Raw genomic sequence first — 26,627 nt, forward strand, 5'->3', positions numbered from 1 at the left:
ATTTTCTCTCACAGCTTATTCTGGATCCGGACAAGCCGCCCACGATTGAGGAACTAAAGCCCCGTACACACGTACCGATCGTCGGCCGACCGATCGGCCGTCTTTTGTCCAGGGCTGTCGTGTCTGTTGAAAACTGCAAAAGACTGCACACGAATTTTGTCGGCCAACAACAGCCGACTGCAGAAGTGATGTCATGTGATGGTTAACTTTCCGTGTGTTTTTTCTTTTCTGAGCATGCCCAGTCTTGCAAATCTGCTGTCTGTGGGCCGAATTCTGTACTGACTGGCGAACAATCGGCCATTCTGGTGTTGGCCAACAAAAATTTTAATGCTTGCACGACAGATTATTTACGGCCGAAAGTGCGCTGTCGGAAGCATCATACTAACAAGCCGAAAATCGGCCGATCGTTCGGCGGCCGAACATTTTCGGCCGACAATCGGTACGTGTGTACGGGCCTTTACTCTTAAAACTGTCTTTCTGGTGACCACCACATCAGCTAGGAGGGTCTCCGAGATTCAAGCTCTGGACTCAAAAGAACCTTTTCTGACTTTCTTCCCAGACATAGTAGTCCTAATTCCTATGCTGGGGTTGAAGCCAAAAGTTACCTCTGTGTTTCATGAGAATCATTAGATTGTCCTGCTCACTTTCAGATCAGGCGAGAGCTCCGTTATCCATCCACTTGATGTAGGTAATATCCTGAAGCAGTATCTGGAAGCCACGGCTTCTTTCCGGCAGTCTGAATACTATTTGTTCCCTTCTGTGGAAATAGTAAAGGGATTCGTGCTTCATCAAGATCCATTGCTGCGTGGATCGTTCAGACCATACAATGGGCCTATAAAGCAAAGGGCTTGGTGCCTCCAGAGGCGGTGACAGTGCACTCGACTCTGAGAAACTCAACATCTTTTCAAGACATGTTGCCCCTGAAGTAATCTGTAAGGCAGCCTCCTGGTCTTCTATCAACACGTTCCTGTACCATTATTGTGTTGAACTGTCTGCTTTGTCTTCTGTCATTTTGGCTTACAAGTCCTGTCAGTTGATGGGGTCAATTAAGCTTTTTTTTTCAGCATCTTTCCACCTGGGTGTGTACAGCAAATTATTTCCCAAAGCGTATGCTGCCATGGAGTCTATCAGGAAAACTGAAAATTGTTATCAAATACCGTAATTTTCCTTTCCTGGTGGACTCCATGGCAGCAGAAGTCCCCTCCCAGTTCCTGAGTAGGCTAGTTACAGAACACGGATGCTAAACAGGAGCAAAGATTTATGGGAGTGAGGTCCTATAGAGTGGGAATGGTGGCAGGGCTAAACCCAAAATGTATGCTGCCATGGAGTCCATCAGGAAAGGAAAATTACAGTAAGTATTTGATAACAATTTTCTGTTTTCCATTGTTCTCCTCCAATAGGGAAGCAGACATAGTAGCCTACATCCTAAATATGAAATGTAGTACCGGTTCTAAGGAACCCCATTCCTTATTACTATAATGGCATTTACCTCTTCTACATCATCAGGTGGAAAGTGGAGATTATGAACGACCCTTTCAGGCCACATCAGGTCAAGTAAAATCAAGCCAAGCAGTAAAACAAGCACTGGAGAAGTTTTATCCCAAGAGGTATAAAGAGGACTGCACGGAAGAGCAGTTGAGGTGGGTGTGACTGCACTTATAAGCTGGGAGCAAGGGTCTTCAATATTAAAGGGTCACAACAGCCTAAAAGAAGTAAAATTAGGATTGTGTGCATTGGACAGGGATTGTCAGTATGATGTCATAATAGGCAGCTTTAGCATAGACCATCCTTTTCTATGCTGTTTTTACACAGTGTATTCTATTTTATGTTGTTCTTAATGCATATAAAAATGAGAATGAATTAGGGTATGTATTAGGTTCCCTGATCACTTCACCACTCTGAGTCTGTGTGGTGGACTTATCTTCCTATGTTACTTTGACTCCCTTCCCTTTTTTCTTTTTAAAGGGTAACTCCACTTTCATGGGAAAAAAAATAGGAAATACAGTATATATGTATACACACTCTATTGTTAACCACTTAAGCCCCGGAAGATTTTACCCCCATTCCGACCAGGGGGTATTTTGCGATTCGGCACTGCGTGACTTTAACGGACAATTGCGCGGTTGTGCGACGCTGTACCTAAACGAATTTGACGTCCTTTTTTTCCCACAAACAGAGCTTTCTTTTGGTGGTATTTGATCACCTGTGCGATTTTTTGATCACGCGCTATAAACAAAAAAAGAGCGTCAATTTTGCAAAAATAGCAATATTTTTCACATTTTTTTATATGAAATTCCCCCCCAAAAAAATGTAAAAATCAAAATTTTTTAACATTTTCGGCCAATTTGTTTTATGCTACCTATGTTTGGTAAAAAAAATCGCAAAAAGCGTATTTTGATTGGTTTGCGCAAAAGTTATCGCGTTTACTAACAAAGGGAAAGATTTTTGTCATTTTTGTTGTTTTTTTTTTTAACGCGTAATGGCGGCGATCTGCAATTTTTTTTGCGGTACTGCGACATTGCGGCGGACAGATCGGACCCTTGACTGACATTTTTGACACTTTTGGGGTTACCAGTGACATTTCTACAGTAATCAGTGCTATATATATGCACTGTTACTGTAAAAATACACTGGTAGTGAAGGGGTTAACTTTATTTGGGAGGGAGGGGCTGTGTGTGTCCCTAGGGGCGTGCTTTCTATTGTGATTGGCTGTGGCTTGAGCTGTAAGGACACTGATCAACGGATCTACATAGTAGATCCATGTGATCAGTGTCTTTACAGCGAGGAGAATGACAGGCAGCTTGTTTACACAAGCTGCCTGACATTCTCCCTCTCCCCCGCCGATCACCGAGTGGCCGGCGGACATCGGGTCCGCTGGTCACACGCGCGGGGGGGTCCGTGACCACGCGGGAGCGCGCCTCCGGGGGCGCACGCTCGCTCCCTAGACCCTCACAAGCAAGCAACGTAGCCCTACGTTAGTTTGCCTGTGAGGGGCTGACCGCCGACGTAGATAGTCGTGCGGCGGTCGGCAAGTGGTTAAAAGTATTGGGACGCCTGCCTTTACACACACATGAACTGGTGCACAGTCATGTTGGCACAGGAAGGGGCCATCCCCAAATTGTTCCCACCAAGTTGGGAGCATGAAATTGTCCAAAACGTCTTGGTATGCTGATGCCTTAAGAGTTCCTTTCACTGAAACGAAGGGACCAAGCCCAACCTGTGAATAACAACCCCAGACCATAATCCCCTCCTCCATCAAATGATTTGGACCAGTGCACAAAACAAGGTCCATAAAGACATGGATTACGAGTTTGGGGTGGAGGAACTTGACTGGCCTGCACAGCCTTGGGTTGAGTCCTGACCTCAACCCAATAGAACACCTTTGGGATGAATTAGAGTGGAGACTGCGAGCCAGACCTTCTCATCCACATCAGTGCCTGACCTAACAAATGTGCTTCTGGAAGAATGGTCAAACATTCCCATAGACACACTCCTAAACCTTGTGGACAGCCTTCCCAGAAGAGTTGAAGTGGTTATAGCTGCAAAGGGTGGGCCAACTCAATACTAAACCCTACGAACTAAGACTGGGATGCCATTAAAGTTCATGTGCGTGTAAAGGCAGGCGTCCCAATACTTTTGGTAATATAGCGTGTATGTATATATATATATATGTCATATACAATTGCGACACAAGTCATATTGTAGTTGAATGTTATTACAATTACCTTTCCTTTTCAGTCTGCAGCTCTGTAATTTTTTTGAAAATGCAAAGAACATGGCTACCTGGAGGCCTTCCATACGCAGTTGGTGTACAGAAGCCCCCCCCCCCCCAAATTTACATTTACAGCTTGTGTGATTGGCTTACTGTTTTTCCCAGAAGTCTGCACTAAGATACGTTAATGATAAGTTAAGTTTGCAGCTGCAGGGCTCTAATGAGAAAAATCGTTATTTCCTATTGGGAGTATCTCACCAAAAATAACATTTTTGTTGCAGGGGATGGCTGAAATCTGATTTGTATCTTAGTGTAGACTTCTGGGAAAATGAGTGAGTCAATTACACAAGCAGCAAATTATGTTTCTGGAGACGTTCTGTACATATTCTGTGTACAGAACACCTCCAGGTAGCCATATTGCATTGCACTTTACAGAAAACTACAGCGGCTGCAGAATGAAAAGGAAAGGTCATTTTTAATAACATTCAACTACAATATGACTTGTGTCGTAATTGCAAATGCTATATTATTATTATTTTTTTTTTCCTATTTTTTCCCATGAAAGTGGAGATACCCTTTAATAATTATAATATCAATCCCATTCACATTTACTTCGCACATGGACACAGAAAAACATCTATTTCTTCAAAATAATAAAAGGTAGGAATCTGCCCACACCCAGAGGTGAATGTTTTTTTCTCAACAAAAAAAGTACCCTTTAAAGCTAAATCAACCATATCTGTGCACCACAAATTGAAAACGCTATTTAATTCCTGTTTTTGATTTGTTCCTCAAATGTATTCCTTTTTAATATTCAAAACAAACTCCCCCATCCATCCTTGTCTCCATGCTTTATTTTCTTTATAAACCACTTTAAATATCATTGTTTAGTGTTATGTATCGGCGGAGAGAAACTTCACCTGCACTTGTTCATATTTGCGCATAGTAATTCATGGCTATGCAACTGTCTATTGTTCTTGTCATCTCTAAAAATAATAACCTTCAAATGAAAGAAAACTCATCAATACTTGAGAGAGATGGCTGGTCTTGCCCCCACCCGGACACAGTTAGGGGTATCCAGATGTCCTGGGGGTATGACCAACATCACCAATATGTTACAGAGTTTCTTATACCTATTGTTCTTACCATCATGTTTTACTTCTCCTGTATTGTTTGCATTGACTATGTTAAAGCTTTTGTTACCCTAAAAAAAAAAAACAGATCCTGTTCCCTTAAAGCATTTTATACAGCACCGTGCTTGTGCTGTGTAATTTGGCCCCTTGTATAACCTGAAATACCTGGCGGGTTCTGCCCTCTCCCCTGTAAACTGACCACGGTTTATCATGGCTGCTGAGCCCTGACACTCAGTGGTCAGTTTACTTGCCTCGGTGGTCAGTTTACTTGCCTCCGTCATCCTCAGCTCTCCTCTCTGCTCTCCCCTGTCCTCTCCCCCCTCCCCTCCATGCCTGTCATCTCCATCCACTCCCCAGCCCTCCCCTCCTGCTGCTATCATAACTACAGTATAACCATACAATCCCCTCTGGTAACTAACAATATGTGTCCCAGTGTCTGTTATATAAAAAGGATGCAGATTTCTACCTTATATCAGAACGACTCTGGGCGCTCACGTGACCGCTCGGCTCTCTCTCCTTTTTCCTCCTCTCCTCCCTAGCTGACATCAGTGGGAGTTTTCTGCCCCACCTGCTGTAGCTCTCAGCCGGGAGAGGAGAGAGCCAAGGAGTCATGGGAGTGCCGGGAGATGCTCTGATATAAGATATATCTGCATCTTTTTTATTTAACAGACAAAGGGGATTGTATAGTTATATTGTAGTGGCTTAACAGCCACTTTAGGTCATGCACCAATGTACTTATCCCTATATTGACAGAAAATGGATGGATGATGTCCTATCTGGATGTTTGTATTTTTATTTAAAAATCTTCAATAAAAATATGGTGAAATAAACCACTTTAAAAAAACACCTCCCTTAGCACTTCTAGCTGCAGCCATCTTTAGTAAGGGCAGGTGATTCATGTAGCATTTACTTCCTGGAATCTATCTGCTCTTAAAGTATAACTATAGGCAAAACTTTTATTTTTTTTAGTTTTGGATAGAGGGGAGAGGGATTACAACACCTGTCAGTTTTTTGTTGCTGTCTGTGCCCTTGTTAAGGAAATTCACCCTCTCTATCTGTCCTGTTTTTTATTATCATTATGAAAGTAAAAGCAAATAGCATATTTTGGGTCTTCCAATGGGGACACTAATTCTGGTAACCTGGGGGTCCCCAAGGAATTCTCTTACTTTGCAAAGATTTCCTCACTTTGGCTATAGGACAGGAAGTAAGGGGAAATCACCACAATGGGACAGGGGTTATAACCCTCCCTTACTCTATCCAGAAGGAAAAAAAAAAGACAGAAGGGTGCGCTTAGTAGAGAAAGTCGCTCCTCCCCTTCTTCAGATGAAAGAAAAAAATGCCCATAAGGGACTCCTGGGATGTTTGGCATAATTTTAGCCATAGGCCAATAACCAGGAAGTAACTGAAGAACGTAAAAAGAAAAAAGTGTAAACCAATTAAATATAATATACCTTCCTGTCTGTTTACTTTACTATTTATGTTGATTGATTTAGTTTTACTTTAATTGTGGTAATTGCTGGTGTGAAGGACAGCAGGCTATGAGCCCAGTGATTGACAGATGCCAGAGAAATACAAGTACTAACCATTAACAAGGCTTGGAAATGTATCTTTGGAAGAGCTGACTCTTTCAAAAAATCTGAATCCAGGTGTCAACGTCTACCCTTGTCAGTCTGCTTTAGCTAATAAGTCCCTTGCTTGCTTTTCTTTTTTACATTAACACACATTGGATCATTGCTCTGATATTGTTCCTTTCAGACAACTTCAGCAGAGACTGGGGTCAAGATGGATGGCACTTCGTGGCCACAGTGCTTCAGGCTGTGTGCGAATATACCTTACAGTTGCCAGAAAATGGGCTTTCTTTGGTGCTATCCTTTTCCCAGCAAAAGTAAGAAATGTGCTACACTGTAAAGGGCCATACACACTATCAGATTATCTGAAGACTTTTTCCTTCAGATTTACCTTTTCTATGTAGTGCAAGGGCCTGCCGGATTGCATACAAATTGAAAGTGTTTAGGTTTGACCTCATATTATATGGTTTTGGTAAGTCTACAGACAAAAGTCTTCAGATAATCTGATAGTGTGTATGGCCCATAATGTGAGCCATCGGCTGTTGTGCATTTTATGGCCAAACCTGTGTGGACACTCTTCCAATATGTTTAAGTTCAGGTGTTTTCATTGAAGAATCTGTTCATTCTACAGCATAGAAAGGCATTTTAAACAATTGTGGGTTGCCCCCAGAAAAGCGATAGAGGGAAAATCTTCCAATAGGGACCCTAATTCTGGTGACCTGGGGGGCCCCCGATGGATTTCCTTTCACTTACTGTTTTGGCTATGGGACAGGAATTGCAGGTAAATCTCCCCAATGGGACACAAATGGCAAAAGAAAAAAAAGTGACAGGGGTTATGACCCTCCCTTACGTTATCCAAAATGGAAAAAAAAGTTTTGCCTATAGTTCTACTTTAGGCTGACCATTTAGGATGGTTCCTTGTGAACCAAATAACATTTGAGCAGTGGGTAGCCTTTTGGGACCCTACCGCCCAACATCCTTCAATCTGAAAATCTTAGCAGCCACATGGAAAATTGTCAGCTGAACGATTGCTGCATCCAATTAGATGCAGCCAATATTAAGGTATTCTGACAGTCGCGGGTGTCAGAATACAATGGCCGGCAGGGGAGATTCCTGCATCCAATCTATTTAGCTTGGATGAAGGAACCGGTAGATTTCTCTATTTCACACTCTAGTTCAGGGCTGAACAAGAGAAATCTTACAGTGTATAGACAACTTTAGTGTAGTTTGGACCCTGTAGTGAGAAGGTCACTTTAAGAATGAACATTTTAGAATAAGAATAAGATATGGCCCTGATTACTTGAAAAACTCCAGACCAGTACACTGGAACCTTAAAGTATAGCTAAAGTTTTGGAAAAAGAAAATCCCACATTTTGGGTTGTCCCCAGAACAGTAATAACAATAGTCTCCTGTTGCTAATAAACAAACAAAAAAAACACACACATATATATATATATTCATTGATGAGAATAAATGAGTATACCCTAATAGATTTGTAAGAAAAACATACATTTCCTCTCAGGATCAACATTTTCTATGGGACACTATACTACAAAATACTCCCACTAATGTGGGCCTATGATTGCAACCAAGACTTGTTAATTTGCACACACAAAAAAGTAATTTTCCTAACAAATTAATTCAAGACTATGTTGCAAAAATTAATACACCCCAATGAAACGCTAAGGAGCAAAGCTACATTTTAGACAACAAAATCCTAAATAACAAGAATTCAACTAGAGGTGAGACTAATTATTAAATAGGTGTCCAGCAGACTGCTGATTATAAAAGGAAGTTACTTAACAAAGGAAACCTCTTCCCATTTCATGCTGGCAGCAATAGCACCACATGGAAGAGCAATGTTACAAGGCTTGAGAAAGAAAATAATTTCAAGCTAAATAGAGATGTACTTATCAGTCAGAATACTGTAGCAAAAGTGATACAAAATGTTTCCAAAGATGGAACTACAACCATCTCCAGGCCCTCCATGGAAGTTAACACCTCGACAGGAGTGTCTTCTGATGGGAAGGGTTAAAGATATTCGCCATGCAAGTTCACTGCATTTAGTTAAAAAAGAAGAAAGCCAAACTGGGGTGGTTCTTTCCGTGGGACAATACGGGATACACTGCCGAGAAATGGCATATATGGGTGTTGTCCACGAAGGAAACCTCTCCTAAATCCCATGCACAAAAAAGCCCATCTAGAATTTGCCAGGGCCCATGCTGAAAAAGAAGAAGACTACTGGGAGTGATGAGACCAAGATAAATGTTTTTGGAACTGATGGCTTCAAAACTGTATGGCATCGCAAATGTGAGGAGGACAAAGAAAAATGCATGGTGCCTACAGTGAAACATGGTGGTGGCAGTAACCTTCTGTGAGGCTGCATGAGTGCTGCTGGTGTTGGGGAACTGCATTTCATTGATGGTATTATGAATTCACAGATGTGCTGTTCTATATTGAAAGAGAAAATGCTACTATCACTCTGTGCCCTTGGTCGTTGTACACTTTTCCAACATGGCAATGATCCAAAACACACATCCAAGGCCACTGTTGCATTTCTAAAGAAGAACAGAGTGAAGGTAATTCCATGGCCAAGTATGTCTCCTGATTTCAACCCAGTTGAACACCTATGGGGAATTCTGAAGAGACAAGTTGAGCATCACTCTCCATCCAGCATCCAGGCTCTAGAAGAGTTAGTTCTTGAAGAATGGAAAAAGATAGATGGTGCAATATGTCACCTACTTGTTCATTCCATGCCTAGAAGACTTGGTGCTGTCCTTACAAATCATGGAGGTCATACAAAATACTAGATGTAGTAGTTTTTGTTGTGGAGTTTATTCATTCTTGCATCAACTAATTTGAGTAAAACTGAAGATTTTGTAATCTAAGTTATATTATTAACCATACTTTCATGTAATGAGTTAAACAAATGTTCTATAAAACTAAGTTTTGTCAACATTTTGGAAATTGTTCTTGTGTTCACTGAGATATTGATTAAAATCTTACTTTTCAAAAGTGGTGTACTCATTATTTTTTTTTTTTACAATGCAGCCTATAGCTCCAAACCCTTTCGAAGGTCCTTTAGTCTGGCTCGCAGTACACGAAGATGGAATAAGCGTGCTGGAATATAACACTATGGTACGTCTGACTGATATTATCATTACTATTATTATAATTAATATTATTGTTATTATTATAATTGAGCCTTCGTAAACATTCCATTCAACCCCCTTTCTAGTTAAAAAGAAAAATAATCATGTTCCCCATCTCTAGGTGTATTACTTAAAAGCAAATTGAATATTACAGATTAATATAGATTGATTACAAGCTAGTTAGACTTTATTTAACCAAAAGTACTCTAGACGTGTCGCTTATATGTCCCTCCTATATAAGTACATAATGGCTGCCCGATAGTCGCTTATTAAGTAAATTATTTGCTTTTGTTTGAGACTTTTAGTGCAATCGTTGTTTGAATTAGAATGAAAAATAATGTTTAGCCCTTTGTTTTTTTTTTTCTTTCCTTCCACCCACTCTTCTCTTTCTTAAGAGGTTGCTGTTGACATACACACACAGGAGTCTAATGACCTTCGGAGGTTATCGTGATGACTTTATGCTGGTGGTTAACACACAGACAAAGGACAAGCCAACTGAAAAACTTCTGTTTGCTATGGCGAAAGTGAAGGTAGGTACATTAGCTGAAATACACGCTAGCAGCAGCACGGAGGTAGGCTTTTAGGAGTAAAGTACTCTTCTGCGATCGGATATTAAAAGCATGAATTAAGCACCTGCGGCTTAAACAAAGGCATGTTTATTTTCTGTGCTGGAGGTTAGGAGAGGGAGAAAAAGCTATTATAAACTGTAAGACCAGGCGATGTAATTACAAAATGCTTGCTCTTTTGTTCGTTTAGTGGCCCCCTCGGTTTCTGGTTTTCGCTGGAACAAATAAAATGTTGCAGCCAAAGCGAGAGAAGCTTATTTTTTCTACTGAGCAGCCCAGATTACTACTATTAAAAATAACAGGGGGACAAGCACCAGAACAGCATTTTCTGTTTCCAGTAGAAATATGGTGGGCCAATAAATGTAGGGTAAAGGAAGGCACTTTTTTTTAAGCAGAAGCTGTTTTTTTTTTTTTAAGTGGACCTTTGCTGAAATGTTAACATCAATCTATGAAGCGCTCTTGCTGGGATAAATAAATTAGAAATATTAGAAGGTTTGAAAAACATACTATTTTTAGAGAAAATGCAATAGTGCTGCCCACCTAAACAATCCTACTGCTAGCAGAGATTATATGACCACATTGTCACAGATATCTAGGCTTTTGATCATTGGACCAGCACTTTTAGGAGAATTTTAAAGCCCAACTCCAGGTTTTATAAATAAAAACAGCCATCCGGCATGTGCAAAACATAAAAGGCAGCTCAGGTTGCAAAATTCACCTTCAATCTGGAGCTGTCCCATGCAGTACCTCTTCTCTGCCACAAGATGTCCTCTTTTGGGTGGAATGATGCTTTTCTTGACCTACCTCCCAAATACTGTGAATGCAGGGTGTCATGGCTCTGCCCCCTAAGGGAGCATCACTACAGTGCTCTGCATTTACTGTGTAATAGTGCAGAGAGCAGTCCTGAGTTCAACATATCATTGTCCCTGTCTGCATTATTAAAGGCTGCTCAACCCAGAGAAAAGGCAAAGAGAACTTCACACTATTAACCACTTAAGCCCCGGAGGATTTTCCTGCTCAAAGACCAGGGCCTATTTTGCGTTTTGTCCCTGCTTGACTTTAACAGACAATTGCGTGGTCGTGCGACGCTGTACCCAAATGAAATTGACGTCCTTTTTTTCCCACAAATAGAGCTTTCTTTTGGTGGTATTTGATCACCTGTGTGATTTTTACTTTTTGCGCTATAAACAAAAAAGTGCATCAATTTTAAAAAGATTACAATATTTTTCACATTTTTTATATGAAATTCCCCATAAAAGTGTAAAAATCTAATTTTTTTAACATTTTAGGCCAATTTGTTTTCTGCTACATATGTTTGGTAAAAAAATCGCAATAAACGTATTTTGATTGGTTTGCGCAAAAGTTATTGCGTCTACTAACTACGGGAAAGATTTCTGTCATTTTTATTGTTTTTTTTTTTTTTTTACTAGTAATGGCGGCGATCTGCGATTTTTTTTGCGGGACTGCGACATTGCGGCAGACAGATCGGACCCTTGACTGACATTTTTTACACTTTTGGGGGTACCAGTGACATTACTACAGCCCCCTAGTGGCTCGTGGGTGAGCGACATAGCCCTACGTCGCTTTGCCTGTACGGAGCTGACTGCCGCAGTAAATAGCCGTGCGGCAGTCAGCAAGCGGTTAAGTGACAGGCCTGAAGACTTTGGAAAAAGGTACGTTTAAAAAAAAATAGCATACATCCAGCCTAGGAAACCTTTAGGGGAAGGGCACTAAGGGTTGGGTGGGGGGAGGAATCTGGAACTTGAGGTTTAATTCACCAAAAAAACATGAGACATGTGATTGATCTGTGCCAAATATACATCACTCCATGGGGTTGTTTTACTAAAACTGGAGAGTGCAAAATCTGGTGCAGCTCTGCATAGTAGCCAATCAGCTTCTAACTTCAGCTTGTTCAATTAGGCTTTGACAAAAAAAAAATAACCTGGAAGCTGACTGATTTCTATGCAGAACTGCACCAGATTTTCCACTCTACATTTTTAGTAAATACACCCCCATGAATCTTTTAAAGGGAGAGGACAGCACAAGCTGTTTACCTTGCGTCTCTCTCTCTTTAAACAAAACTTAGTACAGAGTCATCTAAATAGGCAGGGAGGGAGGGGAGTCAACTACTTTTTGTTCAGCTGTGTTTATTAATATCAGCTTTAGCTATTGAGCCGTCAGTTCCTTTTTATAGCAAAGCAGATAATCAAAGCCTGGGAATTATGTTATCAGAAGCCAGTTATTGGCTGGAAACAAGAATACAAGGTATTCAAATGCAATATTTAATTTTTTTTTTGTTTTTCACATATTTTTATTGAAAGTTTGCAATTTACAAGCCTCAAACAGAAAGGGGTAGATTTAAAAGACTTGTATCTAACTCACTACCGATGTTTCCCTTTACTGTATTGATATTATGTCTTTGTACCTAATATCATGCAGTTTTAATCGTATAACATATATGTAAATAGGTAACTATTAATTTATAGTGAAAGCATGTATGAGTAATTTGCATGTAACAGATAATATAACCGATTAATCTGTATAGAAGATCTACTATGAAATATATAAAAAGAGAATAAAAGAAAAGAACAAATTTCATATTTTTTGAGTAATATTTTGTGGTCCCAACTATAATTAGTTAATAAAGAAAACACTGTATATACAAAACTATTATACATTCTCTTTAGACAGTCATTGCATGTGTCCTGGATTATGTCTTATTTATCGGAAGTCTAAACCTTGCTATTATTTCAGATTTTGGAGATAACTCTACTGATTGTCAGCTACATCAACACAATTCAGCAGCAGAAGATGGCCACTCACCACATGTCTGCCCCTGCCCTTCTCTCTGCCCAAGCTGAAGAGCCGAAGACCAAACAACTGGAAAGCCACATGCTCTTGGCAAACAGCAGACCAACTAAAGGCCCCACTTTGTTATAGCAATCACTTGTCAGTATATGCACTGACAAATATCTGACATTCCTAAGTGGACAACAAAGCAAGCTGGATGAATGAACGTCTTCCTATTGTTTTTATATATATTAGGTTTTAGGTGACTTTTTAAGCCACTTTTATCTTCTTGAACACTTTTGGAATTACCAATCTTTTGTCAACTAGAGATTGTCCCAATTAGGAGTTAGTGACAGTTGATATGAGGTCACATGACTTATTCCATTCCTTTTTTTTCCCACACCCTCTAACCACCGCTTATTGCATGTAGATACCAGAAGACTGCAGTCTGATCATTAGTAGGGATTGTTATATTTTGTCAAACACATCTAAAATATGTTGAACATTTATAAAAAATCTCATTTAAAGTGGTTGTAAACCTCAAACATGAAATATGAACAAATCATATCCCTCTATAATGTGTACTTGTCTCAATTGGGTGCACTAAAAGTAATTTCTGTGTGTTGATTCCTTTTTCTTCTATCACCATGTGCCACTTCTGACAAGTGTTCCTGACACCAAAAAAAAGTGACAGGAAAGGGAGCTCCAGGACACAGCCTGTGATTGACAGCCTCATCTCTCTTCCTGTGTGCTGTGTGGAAGGGGTGTCCCTTTCCTCCAATCAGCTCTCAGAGCTCTCCTCACTGAGCTCTGCAGAGTGTTACTTCAGCTCTCCTCCCCTTGTTTTCTGAAAGCTCATAAAAAAAATAAAAACATAAAAAAAATCTGTAACAGATGTAGAGAAGAGTAGACTGCAGATAGACGGGTATAACTTATGTAAGAGGGTTTGTTTAATCTCTGTGTATCACCTGAGGCCAGTCACTTCACTAGGTATATGTAAGGGTTTACAACCACTTTAAAGAGAAATTTGGATTGATCTACTAAAGGCAAAAAGACTGTGTACTTTGCGAGTGTATTTGCACTAATTTTCCTGAGAGCCTACTGAATGTGGTGAAGCTCTGCTGCCTTCCATCATCTAATCATCTGCAAGCAAAAATGCAGTTTATTTAATTTTCTTTGCACCTCATTGGTTATTCTTTACAAAGTAAAGCTTCACATTCACTTAGCTTTGGGGAAAATTGGTGTACCTGAAAAATCTGTTTATCTTTAGTAAATCAACCCTACTGTCTTGTCTATGCAGTGTAAAACTCCCCAACCCCCTCACACACCTTCCCAGCCTTTGCTCTATGATGATGTGAGGTCTGTTTTAAGATGAGCACAAAGACAAAATAGAAAAGTGGGAAATATCTGAAGTCCAAGGCTGGGGATATTAATTCTGCCGATAATAAAACTGGTGTTATAAATGCCCTGATATATGGGGCGAAGCCATCAGAATGGACATGCGGTGAAAATAGTTTTAGGATCTCACCCTTTGATAAATAAGTATGTCCCATAGTTTATGATTTGATCTTTCAGGTCATCCACTGTGTAGTATGAGAAGGAAGGCTTATTGCTGTCTGTGTCCCCATTGAGGATAATTTGCTCTCACTTCCTGTTCTGGATGGCACCAGTCTTTGGACCAGGAAGTGAAATGATGCAGACAGCAATGCAACCTGTCAGTGGCTCTAACCTCTCCTCACTCATACTTTTTTGGTGTCTTTGCCCCCTGTTTGGGATACTTCACTAAACCCCTGTTTTTAACGTGAATTGTTAGAAAGGACAGACACATTTTACTCCAACAGGAGCTTAGTAATTCTAAAGTCACTCAACAACTATGCTCCTGTTGGAGTAAAACAAATAAGAGGAGCAGGACACTTGCCTGTCCAGGGATCGCGCAATGTCGGCACCCCAGCTGATTTTTGGATTGGCTCTTGGGTGCTGCCGCCGTCATTCGTGGTAAGAGAAACTGGCAGTAAAGCCTTTCGGCTTCACAACTGATTCCCTAATGGGCCTGTTTGAATCGTGCTGCGCCTTTTACTGGCCCGGCGTCTGAGGAAGCGGGGATGGGTACCTGCCAAAAACCGGTACCCAGTCTCCCCTCCCCTCTAAAAGGTGCCAAATGTGGCACCAGAGGGGGGGGGGGGGAGGAAGCAGATAAGTGGAGCTTCCACTTTTGGGTGGAACTCCGCTTTAACTTATCATGAACTGTCTTGGAGCCAGCACCATTTGGTCTTGTGAGCGAAGAGGGGAGCCTTCTAGATTTATCAAAAGTGACACCAATGTTTTTTTCTACTATGCCACACTTCAGTGCACTGCACTCTTTATTTAGAGTAGCACCCCAATGCACAAATACAGTAGGTCCAACTGAGGTTTCAACAAAAAATAGCAAATCAGTGGGGAAGATTTACTAAAACTTGAACACACAGAATCTGGGGCAGCTCTGCATAGTAACCAATCAGCTTGTAACTCCAGCTTGTTCAGTTAAACTTTGACAATAAAACCTGGGAGCTGACTGGTTACTATGTACAGCTGCACCAGATTCAGTTTTCTTCAGTTTTAGTAAATGTTCCCCAGTGTGTGGCAGCCCCATACTTTCTCCCACACACCAGAGCTACAATCCAATAATGTGTAAAACAATCATGTGCAATTCTGCCACTGACACAAACTCAACTGGCTCGCCAATATGACATGGCCTTCATTTTCACTGCTATGCACACCTTACGTTACACTTTAGTAAATCATGGTGCTTGATGCTTAGCAACTGAATTTATCACCAGAGTTGCCACCAATGAAGACATTGGGGTTGAGTTACTAAAACTGGAGAGTGCAAAATGTGGTGCAGCCCTGCATAGAAACAAATCAGCTTCCAGTTTTTTTTTTTTTTTTTGTCAAAGCTTAAAGGGGATGTAAAGTCAGAAGGTTTTTTTTTATCTTGATGCATTCTATGCATTTAGATAAAAAAGCCTTTTGTGTGCAGCGACCCCCTAATACTTAACTGAGCCCCATCTCTATCCAGCTCTGTCCACAAATGCCTCAGCCGTCCCGGACTCTCTCTCCTGATTGGCCTGAGATGCAGCAGCGGCGCCATTGGCTCCCTCTCCTGTCAATCAAACTCTGTTATCAGGAGAGAGAGGGGTCAAACGGCAGCTCCGTTTTTGAATTAATACAGCTCGGCTTGGGTATCCCCCTAGCAAGCTGCTTGCTGTGGGGGCACTCAGAAGGAGGGAGAGGCCAGGAGCTCCAGCCAGGGACCCAAGAAGAGGAGGATCTGGGCTGCTCTGTGCAAAACCAACTGCACAGAGCAGGTAAGTATGACATGTTTGTTATTTTAATAGGAAAAAAAAATGAGACTTTACAATCACTTTAATTGAACAAGCTGAAGTTAGAAGTTGATTGGTTACCATGCCCAGCTGCACCAGATTTTGCCCTCTGCAGTTTAGTAAATCAGCCCCATTGCATTATGTTTCATTTTTTATATCCCCTTGTAATATAACACTAGCTTCAGATGCTAAATTGGCTTGTCAGCTGTAGTAATAGTTTTATTTTTTATTTTTTTGTACAGTTTACTGTATATAATAGCTAATATAAATGAATACTGATGCTTATCTGCAAACTAAAAATTATTAATTTTAGTTCATATAATTACATTTTTATTGTCTTAATAAAAAGCAATAGTTTGTAATTCAAATTAGTAGGTACGTGTTGTAAATAAGTACGTAAGAAGCAACGCATTTATAGTGCTTTTCCAGTGCTGTCTGAGGGCTACAAACACGCATGAACCTTTCAGTACAAACAGAAACAAACGGGCTCTGATTTTAATGCATTTTACTGAATGCTTGAACACGCAATACAAGGAAATTCAACCACTTTCCACGGTGAATCAATTAAACGATCATTCTGTGAAAATTTGATTTTATTACTTTCATAATAAAACAGAAGAAAAATAGCCCTGAAAAGCCTAATGTAAGCTTTGGCCGATACATAATTTGCTATAATTACCAAAAGCAATTACCACTGCATTACTGCTGTGTACATTTGTGCAGATATTACCTGTGTGCAAAGCTTCTAATATAAAGTCATATGGACATATTTACCGTAAATAGCTAACTGTGGATACACACGTTGCTTGTACATGTTATTTTATCTCTTGTAAGGCTTTAAAGTTTTTGAAAGAGAATGTTAATGTCACCGAAACAAATCAGTGTGCAAAAATAATCAAAATACAAAATTACATGAAAATACCCATTAAAATCAGCAAATAAGGAACTCATCAGCGCAAAAATTAGATATTAGTGTAAGACAAAAAATACCTGTTAAAATAGGAAAATAAGAAATTGACTGACACAAAAATAGGATTAATAGTTTATGACAAAGATACCCCATAAGATAAGAAAATAAGAAATTCACTGACACAAAAAAATAATAATACAAAATAGTAAGAGACAAACAAAACCCCTTTGAGATAAGCAAATAAGAAGCTAACACACAAAAAAATATAATAATATGGCGCACAAAACATGTATAAATATATATTTTTTTAGCATTCTACTAGCTTTTAATTAATGTTAAAAAAGGAGAACTTTTTGGAATTAAATGTGGAACTTTCGCCAAAATATTTTTAGTTCATATTAGTTTATATTTTATTTTTATTATTTTACGTTTATTAGGGGAAGGATTCAAATTTTCTTTTCATTGCTCTCTATTCCCTTTTTTTTTTTTTTTAAAGATTTTCCCTCATATGCTGTCTCCCTGAGCACAGTCATCAGGAAAGAAAGTGGGTAGAATGCTTCCCAACAGGACACAGAGAGCAACAAATGCCTGAATTATTTTGGAGTATCTGCAGCAGTATGGCAATGGGGTCCTTTCCTGAACGATTAGAAAAATATATGACCAATTTTTTGAATCATAACATTATAACCCACTACGATTCACAGGTGTGACCCATCTGTACGTTGTGGTGCACTGCTGTGAAAAAATGGATGCAGGTCCAATAAAAGATGCGTTGTGATACGTTGGCAGCCCAAATAAAATGAAGGGATTGCCTTTGCGCAATGCACATTTACCTACAAAACAACACACAGCTAAATTCTTCAAAAACCCAGGACAAAAAAATTATTGAATTAATTAAAATCCCGGTTGGTTAAATGATTGACAAGGGCCTGGTAAAAAACTGACCCACTATAGTACACTTCCTGATTGATATTGAACCGTCTACCCTATTGATACGTAAAATTAGCAGGAACAAATTAATAACAGATTCAGGGAAAATGCGTTTTTTTTTATTTGTTGGGTTATTGGTTAAACTATAATGATGTTTCTTAATAAATATAAATAATATAGATTATAAACTCATACATCGTAAGATATTTTGATATTGTTTTTGTGCACATAAAACATTGAGTGATAAAATAATTTCCAAAAAAAATGTATTTTTAATAATGGTCCCTATTTTTAATATTTGAGTTAAATTATTTTCAGTATGCATACACTCTTTGGAAAGAGAACATAATTATTTTCTTAGGTAAGTTAAAAGTGCCACCCCCCTTTATACAGTATTGGAAGGTTCTATATTATAATGTAAAGGATGGGATTTTAGAGGCACAACGATTACATAAAATATAATTTCTTTATTGTAGATAAATATGAAAACGGCATATTAGCATGTTTTTATATTTATCTACAATAAAAAAAATTATATTTAATGTAATAGTTGTGCTTTAAAAATCCCATCCTTTGCATTACACAATAGAGAACATAATTATGTTGTGGGTTTGATCTGCTAATGTGTAAAATCAATTATTAACCATTGATATATCTTTGGGCATTCATATTTATTCATTAGTGAATAATTAATTGTGTGTCTATATATCCAGGAAAAAAATATTTACCTCATAAAATTATAAGATTAAAGTTGTTACTGATTACAGTGTGATGTATATCATAAACAGTTTCACAAGAAAATTCCGTGTTCTGTTACAGAATGATTCCATACAAGAAATTAAAAGTCTATATATTTTTAATATAAGATATTAAGTCAATTTGGCATAATTTTATTTTAACAATTTTAGTTTACTTTTTTGTTCCTGGAGAACATTTTTCTTTCTAGATTATTTAATAATATTCTTAGTATTTATGATAAATCAATTGCTTTTTGTATACTAAATATTGAAAATAAACAGATTACAAAAAAAAAAAGTTGGTGGTGTTTATTTCCCTTATTATATATACAGTATATTTATCAATGCTGATTAGCAAATGATGTTTCTGAATCAGTTCCAGTAAAGCAATATAACATATACCACAGGATATATTCCTCAAAATGTGAAATCATGAAAGCATTTAAATTGAATCAAAATCTTCATGCATTCTGAATTATCTGAAAGCAATTACTACTATTAAAAAAAAAAAGTTTTCAGATATAATAGATAAAAAAGGCTAAACAATTATCAAAAAGATAGCTTTCAGTAGGTAACTAAAAAAAATAATTGAACCAAGAGCTCTAAAATCTTTAATTTTAGGTTCTTTCACTTGACTAATAATTTCTATAATTTTGGTTATAATGCTTTGCTTGCTTGGGATTTTCAGATATAGGAAAAAATATAAAAATGTGGCAATTAATACATGTTTTCAGGTGTTTGTAAATATAGTCAAATAAATACAGAAACCAACAACAAATAATTTAACAGTGGTGTTGAATATTTGGTATTTTAATTTTAATATTTTCTTTATTCTGCCAAAAACTTAAAAAAAATGATAATAGTCAGTCTAAAGCTGACCATAGATGGTTTGAAATTCAACCGGTTCAACAGAGAACGGCTGAATTTTGAAACATATATGGCCGTTTCTGCTTGACAAAAGTTGGTCTAACAATTTACTTCTGTTGGGCAGGACTATTAAAACATTTTTTTTGATCAGCGGCTGCAACTGACCGGTGTATTCTGACAGCAGAGGAGTCCCTGCTGTCGGAAAACAATGACACAGCAGGAAAAATTCCCCCATCAACCTCGTTAGAGTGGATGGAGGAATCCGTTGTTTTTTTTTTCCTTCCGCCCACTGATTAATCAGAAAAAACAATCCCTCGCTGGCCAGTCTAAGTCTCATTTATGGAGAATTCAAATATTCAACTCATGTCCTATTCGATTGACTGGTGTCACCTAAGATAATAGGTGATTATAATGTGCAGCTGAATTCAAAAAGTGAAGATTTGCTATATAATAGGGAACATCAAGAAATGTTAATAGTGCCTAAATAGCTCCCTGAAAAATGTACATAATATCTGGTATTCGTCCTAAAAAGCAGAGCAGAGCACTTCCAGGTACATGAAGGTGCCTGGGCAAGCTTGTCTACAGACCTATAGCTTTATATCTGCAGGCACTGCTTATTCTGATTGGTAATCATTGAAGATTCGGTAAGATCACCATTGTGGGGGAGATTTACTAAAACTGGAGCACACAGAATCTGGTGCAGCTGTGCATAGTAACCAATCAATTTCTAACTTCTGCTTGTTCACTTGACGCCAAGAGATTTACCCCTCTTCATGACCAGGCCATTTTTTGCAATACGGCACTGCGTTACTTTAGTTGACAATTGCGCGGTCGTGCGATGCTGTAACCAAATAAAATTGATGCCCTTATTTCCCACGAATAGAGTTTTCTTTTGGAAGGATCACCTCTGTGTTTTTCTTTCTTTGCGCTATAAACAAAAAAATGACAATTTTGAAAAAAAAAAAAAATATATATACTTTCTGCTATAAAACATATCCAAAAAAAGAAATTAAAAAATTCTTCATCAATTTAGGCCAATATGAATTCTGCTACTTCTTTTTGGTAAAAAAAAATCCCAATAAGCGTACATTGTTTGCTTTGCGCAAAAGTTATAACGTCTACAAACTATGGGATATGTTTATGAAATGTTTATTTATTTATTTACTAGTAATGGCGACAATCAGAAACTTATAGCGGGACTGCGATATTGCGGCGGACAAATCTGACACTAACTGACATTTTTTGGGGACCTGATACTAATACCATAATCAATGCTAAAAAATATGCACCATCACTGTACTAATGACACTGCCTGGGAAGGGGCTAACATCAGAGGCGATTAAAGGGTTATCTGTGTGTCTAGCCAGTGTTTGTCTACTGTGGGGGAGGTGATTTTGGTAGTGGAAGGTATTAATCCATGTCCCTGCTTTGCAGGAACACAGGATCAATGCCTTCCCTACTGACAGAACTGTCTCTCTGCCTAATGATCAGCGGGTCCCGGCGGACATTGAGTCCACGGTACCCGCAGATCAGCTCCTGCTGTGTGTAATCACAGACCCGGAAGTGCAGCATCACATACTAGGTACATGATCGTGAGCAGGGGAGCCGCATTGCCGCCGTATACATTGCCGCTGTAATTTATACGGTCAGCAAGCAGGTAAACTTTGACAAAAAAACCTGGAAGCTGATTGGTTACTATGCACAGCTACGTCAGCAGGTATTTTATTCTACTTTTTTACTGTACTGTTACTGTGATACGCCATTCAGCTGCAGCACTGGTTTGCTTATTTTGACAGCAACATGGTTTGCTCTCACAATATGTAAAATCAGCGACTCCAGCACTGTAGGAGGTGATTCCACCACCAAAGTTAAGCATAGGGGCTGAGGTGGACATAGGGGCAGATTGCTCCTATGCTTCGCCATAAATTTTTTACTCTTTTTTTACTCTTTTTTTAGCATCAGCACAGGTTGCAATAAAAAAAAGTTGTTTTATTGAGGTAATGTTTTATTAATACTGTGTTTTATCATTAACCGTTGTTTTCTTTGCAAGTATGCCATTTAGCTGCAGCACTGCTTTGTTTATTTTGACAGCAACATGGTTTGCTCTCAAGATACATAAATCCGTGACTACAGTCTCTCACAAAAGAGAGTACACCCCTCACATTTTTGTAAATATTTGTATTATCTTTTCATGTGACAACACTGAAGAAATTACCCTTTGCTACAATGTAAAGTAGTAAGTGTATAACAGTGTAAATTTGCTGTCCCCTCAAAATAACTAAACACACAGCCATTAATGTCTAAACCGCTGGAAACAAAAATGAGTACACCCCTAAGTGACAATGTCTAAATTGGGCCCAATTAGCCATTTTCCCTCCCCGGTGTCATGTGATTCGTTAGTGTTACAAGGTCTCAGGTGTGAATGGGGAGCAGGTGTGTTAAATTTGGTGTTATCGCTCTCACTCTCTCATACTGGTCACTGAAAGTTCAACATGGCACCTCATGGCAAAGAACTGTCTGAGGATTTGAAAAAAATAATTGTTGCTCTACATAAAGATGGCCTAGGCTATAGGAATATTGCCAAGACCCTGAAACTGAGCTGCAGCATGGTGGCCAAGACCATACAGCGGTTTAACAGGACAGGTTCCACTCAGAACAGGCCGTGCCATGGTCGACCAAAGAAGTTGAGTGCACGTGCTCAGCGTCATATCCAGAGGTTGTCTTTGGGAAATTGACGTATGAGTGTTGCCAGCATTGCTGCAGAGGTTGAAGGGGTGAGGGGTAAGCCTGTCGGTGCTCAGACCATACGCTGCACACTGCATCAAATTGGCCTGCATGGCTGTCATCCCAGAAGAAAGCCTCTTCTAAAGATGATGCACAAGAAAGCCCACAAACAGTTTGCTGAAGACAAGCAGACTAAGGGCATGGAATACTGGAACCTTGTCCTGTGGTCTGATGATACCAAGATAAACGTATTTGGTTCAGAAGGTGTCAAGCGTGTGTGGCGGCAACCAGGTGAGGAGCACAAAGACAAGTATGTCTTGCCTACAGTCAAGCATGGTAGTGGGAGTGTCATGGTCTGGGGCTGCATAAGTCCTGCCGTCACTGGGGAGCTACAGTTCATTAAGGGAACCATGAATGCCAACATGTACTGTGACATACTGAAGAAGAGCATGATCCCCTCCCTTCGGAGACTGGGTCGCAGAGCAGTATTCCAACATGATAATGACCCCAAACACACCTCCAAGACAACCACTGCCTTGCTAAAGAAGCTGAGGGTAAAGATGATGGACTGGTCAAGCTTGTGTCCAGACCTAAACCCTATTGAGCATCTGTGGGGCATCCTCAAACAGAAGATGGAGGAGCGCAAGGTCTCTAACATCTACCAGCTCTGTGATGTCATCATGGAGGAGTGGAAGAGGACTCCAGTGGAAAACCTGTGAAGCTCCGGTGAACTCCATGCCCAAGAGGGTTAAGGCAGTGCTGGAAAATAATGGTGGCCACACAAAATATTGACACTTTGGGCCCAATTTGGACATTTTCACTTAGGGGTGTACTCACTTTTGTTGCCAGTGGTTTAGACATTAATGGCTGTGTGTTGAGTTTTTTTGAGGGGACATCAAATTGACACTGTTATACAAGCTGTACACTCACTACTTTACATTGTAGCAAAGTGTAATTTCTTCAGTGTTGTCACATGAAAAGATATAATAAAATATTTACAAAAATTTGAGGGGTATACTCAGTTTTGTGAGATACTGTATATGCCGAAGCATAGGGGATGGCGTGGACACAGAGGGCAGATCTCCCCTATGCTTCGGCATATATTTTTATTCACTTTTCTTGGCAGAGATTTCTTTATCCACATTAATCGATTTGAATGGAGGAATCTGTAGGAATCCCACAGGCTGCATGAAAAAAAGAACTATATAAAACAGATACCCACAGTAACTCAAAAAAGAGGAATGATGAGTAACCCTAAGCGCTTAGGAGAAAAATGGAACCAAATCAATATGCTGCTACTTAACAAACAAAATATATATAGAGAGGGAATCCCATGCAAAACTGACATAAAATTCACATAAAATTCCAGTAGCGCAAGAATGGTGGCACCCTCCTGCCACCACTTTAACCTAGAGATCACTAAATAATGATCCTCGTTACCGCCAGTGTGAATGGAACTGTAGGAGCGATGGCAAAAATTCACCCCCTTATTTGTCCATAAGTAAATGTGTAATCATTTAAACACAAATGTTGATAAAATCTTTTAAGATTCTTTAAAAGTCCATAAAATAGAATAAACAAAAAGTCCAAGGAGTTTCTGATTGATGTGTGATGAAAATATGGGTCACCAATCTCCACCACCACCGTGCCCGGGGAGGATCTGAAATGCTCACTCACCAAATGTAGTTGCTTATCCACTCTCGTGGCCAAGCTATAAGGCATATAAGCTAGCACTTACTGACCCAATCCCATTCACTATTCGGGGCGTGACCAGACGGCGTTCAGCAATTACTGTTTGAGGAGTGCTATGACATCCGGTGGATCTGTCTTCCACGGTGTGGAGCCTGAAAAGAGTGTCTGACGGTGAATACCTCCCTGCTGTGATGATATGCGTGATTTTATTATATACCAAGTGAGTGTAACATATGGTGGATGTGAATAAATGCAATTTTAAACGTTATTGCATTATTGGGGATTGTCCTTTCTTTTCACATGTTTGGAGTGCTGGGGATTGATACACACCTTTAGAAGTGCTTCCTATGGTGACTTGTGAGATCTATGCCTTATAGCTTGGACACGAGAGTGGGTAAGCAACTACATTTGGTGAGTGAGCATTTCAGATCCTCCCCGGGCACAGTGGTGGTGGAGATTGGTGACCCATAATTTCATCAATTAAATAAGAGGATCAATGCGCTACCCAGAGGGGTTTGATAGGAGTAAATCAATTTCAAAAAATCAAATAGATAAAAAAAAAAAATGTGAAAAAAAAAAATATAGAAAAAGCTGCCAATCTAAATCGGTGTCCCCACCGTGAATTGATATGTGTATGGTGTAGAAAATCGGCGCTAAATATGATACACTCTGTGACAATAACGATGTCCACCACTGTGGATAGTGCTCTATGTGATTAAACCTGATGCAAAAAATTCGAAGTAAAATCAATCCTCAATATAAAACTGTAAAAGCGAGCCTATACACAAAAGATCTTCAGTGGATGACTCTGAAAAGACTGTGCATAAATAAAGTCCTCAAATAAATAAATAGTGTGTCAATCCCAAGGAAACATATATATATAATGCAATCACAAAATCAATGCAATCGATGAAACAAGGGCGATGATCAATATAATCGTTGATGACTGATATGTGATGAAAAAATTCCTAAAAATATTTCATAAAACAATTCATATAAAAAGTTGTGTATAAAAATATAAGTATCTGAGAAAATCCCACAGTGTCCAATATACAATCAAAGATGAATGAAATAAATCTTCAAAGGATCAACCAATCGTAAAATATAACATCAATAATCTGGATATCGATCCAATCTCCAACAAACAGGTGTGTAGTGGCCGCTTACCTCCCACACACACTATCTGCACATGTGTGTAATCCAAACAAACCGATTGCTTTCCTTTGAAATGGGCTTCCGACCTCTCTCCTCTCTTGCGGGCAAGTAATCACTGATGTTCACAGTACATCGATCTCCCAATGCAGTAACGATCTTCAGCTGCACAATATACTCACTCCAAGCCGTTCCGCCTCATAGGATATAAAATGAGACGCTCATGGTGCAGTAACTTCAAAACCAGTTTAATTACAATAAAAGATACACTTACAATCAAATAGCAACAAACGAGCAAAAGCAATACACTGTAGAACCTCCGCCTACGGCCGTAAACACGGAGGTGACGTCACCCGGCTCTTCCCGACGCGCGTTGCGTCACTACCCACGTGACTTTATCAAGGGATATATGCCCAACAAGGACCAGCAAAGTACTGGTATGTTGCTGGACTTTGAGTGGTAATACTGGAATGATGCCGCAGGTTTAGACATCATCTTGGTTTTGTTTTTTTCAGCCAGCGGTTGGCTTTTATTTAAAAGCAATCCTGCTTTTACAAGCAGTGGGAGGGACGTCCGAACCCCCCCTCCCCTCCACCTTCCACGGTTTTCTCGTGCTTTCCTGTCCCACTGGAGAATCTGAGAATGCAGCCGGTGGTTCCACCAGCTGACCATAGAGCTGATCGGAGACCAGAATGGCTCAAATTATCTCTATGGCCTAAGAAACCGGAAGCTACGAGCATTTCATGACTTTGGTTTACCAGCGCCAATGGGAAATTGGGAAAGCATCTTATCACACCGATATTGATGTGGTCAGATGCTTTAAGGGCAGAGGAGAGATTTTTCAAAAAAGAGTACCTGTCGCTACCTATTGCTATCATAGGGGATGTTTACATTCTCTGTGATAACAATAAAAATGATTAAAAAAGAAAAGGGACAGTGTAAAAATAAACTAAAAAGGCAAAATAAATGATTTAAAAAAAAAAAAAAAAGAAATTCAAGCACTCCCACCATTTTAATCTGTAGGGCCTCTTCTTTGAAAAAATATATCATATTTGGGGGTTCACAGTAATTTTCTAGCAAAATAAAATACATTTTTCATGGAAAAAAAAGTGTCAAAAAGAGCTTGGTCTTCAAGTGGTTAGAAGAGTGCGTGATGTGTGGCATAAGCTTCTAATATTTGGCATTAAATACCAGGACAATTCAATCCCCCCCCCCCCAAACCACCCCTTTTTGGAAAGTAGACACCCCAAGATTTTTGCTGAGAGGCATGTTGAGTCCATGAAATATTTTATATTTTGCCACAAGTTTCATGAAAATGACACTTTATTTTTTTTA

The 26,627-nt window shown here is 39.3% G+C and overlaps 1 protein-coding gene across 1 annotated transcript in view; it reads left to right on the forward strand.

Annotated features, from left to right (window-relative positions):
• PLEKHH2 (pleckstrin homology, MyTH4 and FERM domain containing H2) overlaps positions 1–13,290 on the forward strand; it is a 263,489-nt gene extending 250,199 nt beyond the window's left edge. The window contains exons 26-30 of the mRNA XM_082249839.1: positions 1,507–1,640; positions 6,601–6,730; positions 9,465–9,551; positions 9,961–10,095; positions 12,886–13,290. Coding sequence (XP_082105965.1) covers positions 1,507–1,640; positions 6,601–6,730; positions 9,465–9,551; positions 9,961–10,095; positions 12,886–13,071 — 672 coding nt within the window. The 3' untranslated portion in view covers positions 13,072–13,290. The remainder of the gene's footprint in view (positions 1–1,506; positions 1,641–6,600; positions 6,731–9,464; positions 9,552–9,960; positions 10,096–12,885) is intronic.
• The last annotated feature ends 13,337 nt before the right edge of the window (positions 13,291–26,627 follow it).

This window comes from Pelophylax lessonae (assembly GCF_965119305.1).
Source record: "Pelophylax lessonae genome assembly, chromosome: 3".
In the NCBI taxonomy this organism is placed as follows: Eukaryota; Metazoa; Chordata; class Amphibia; order Anura; family Ranidae; genus Pelophylax; species Pelophylax lessonae.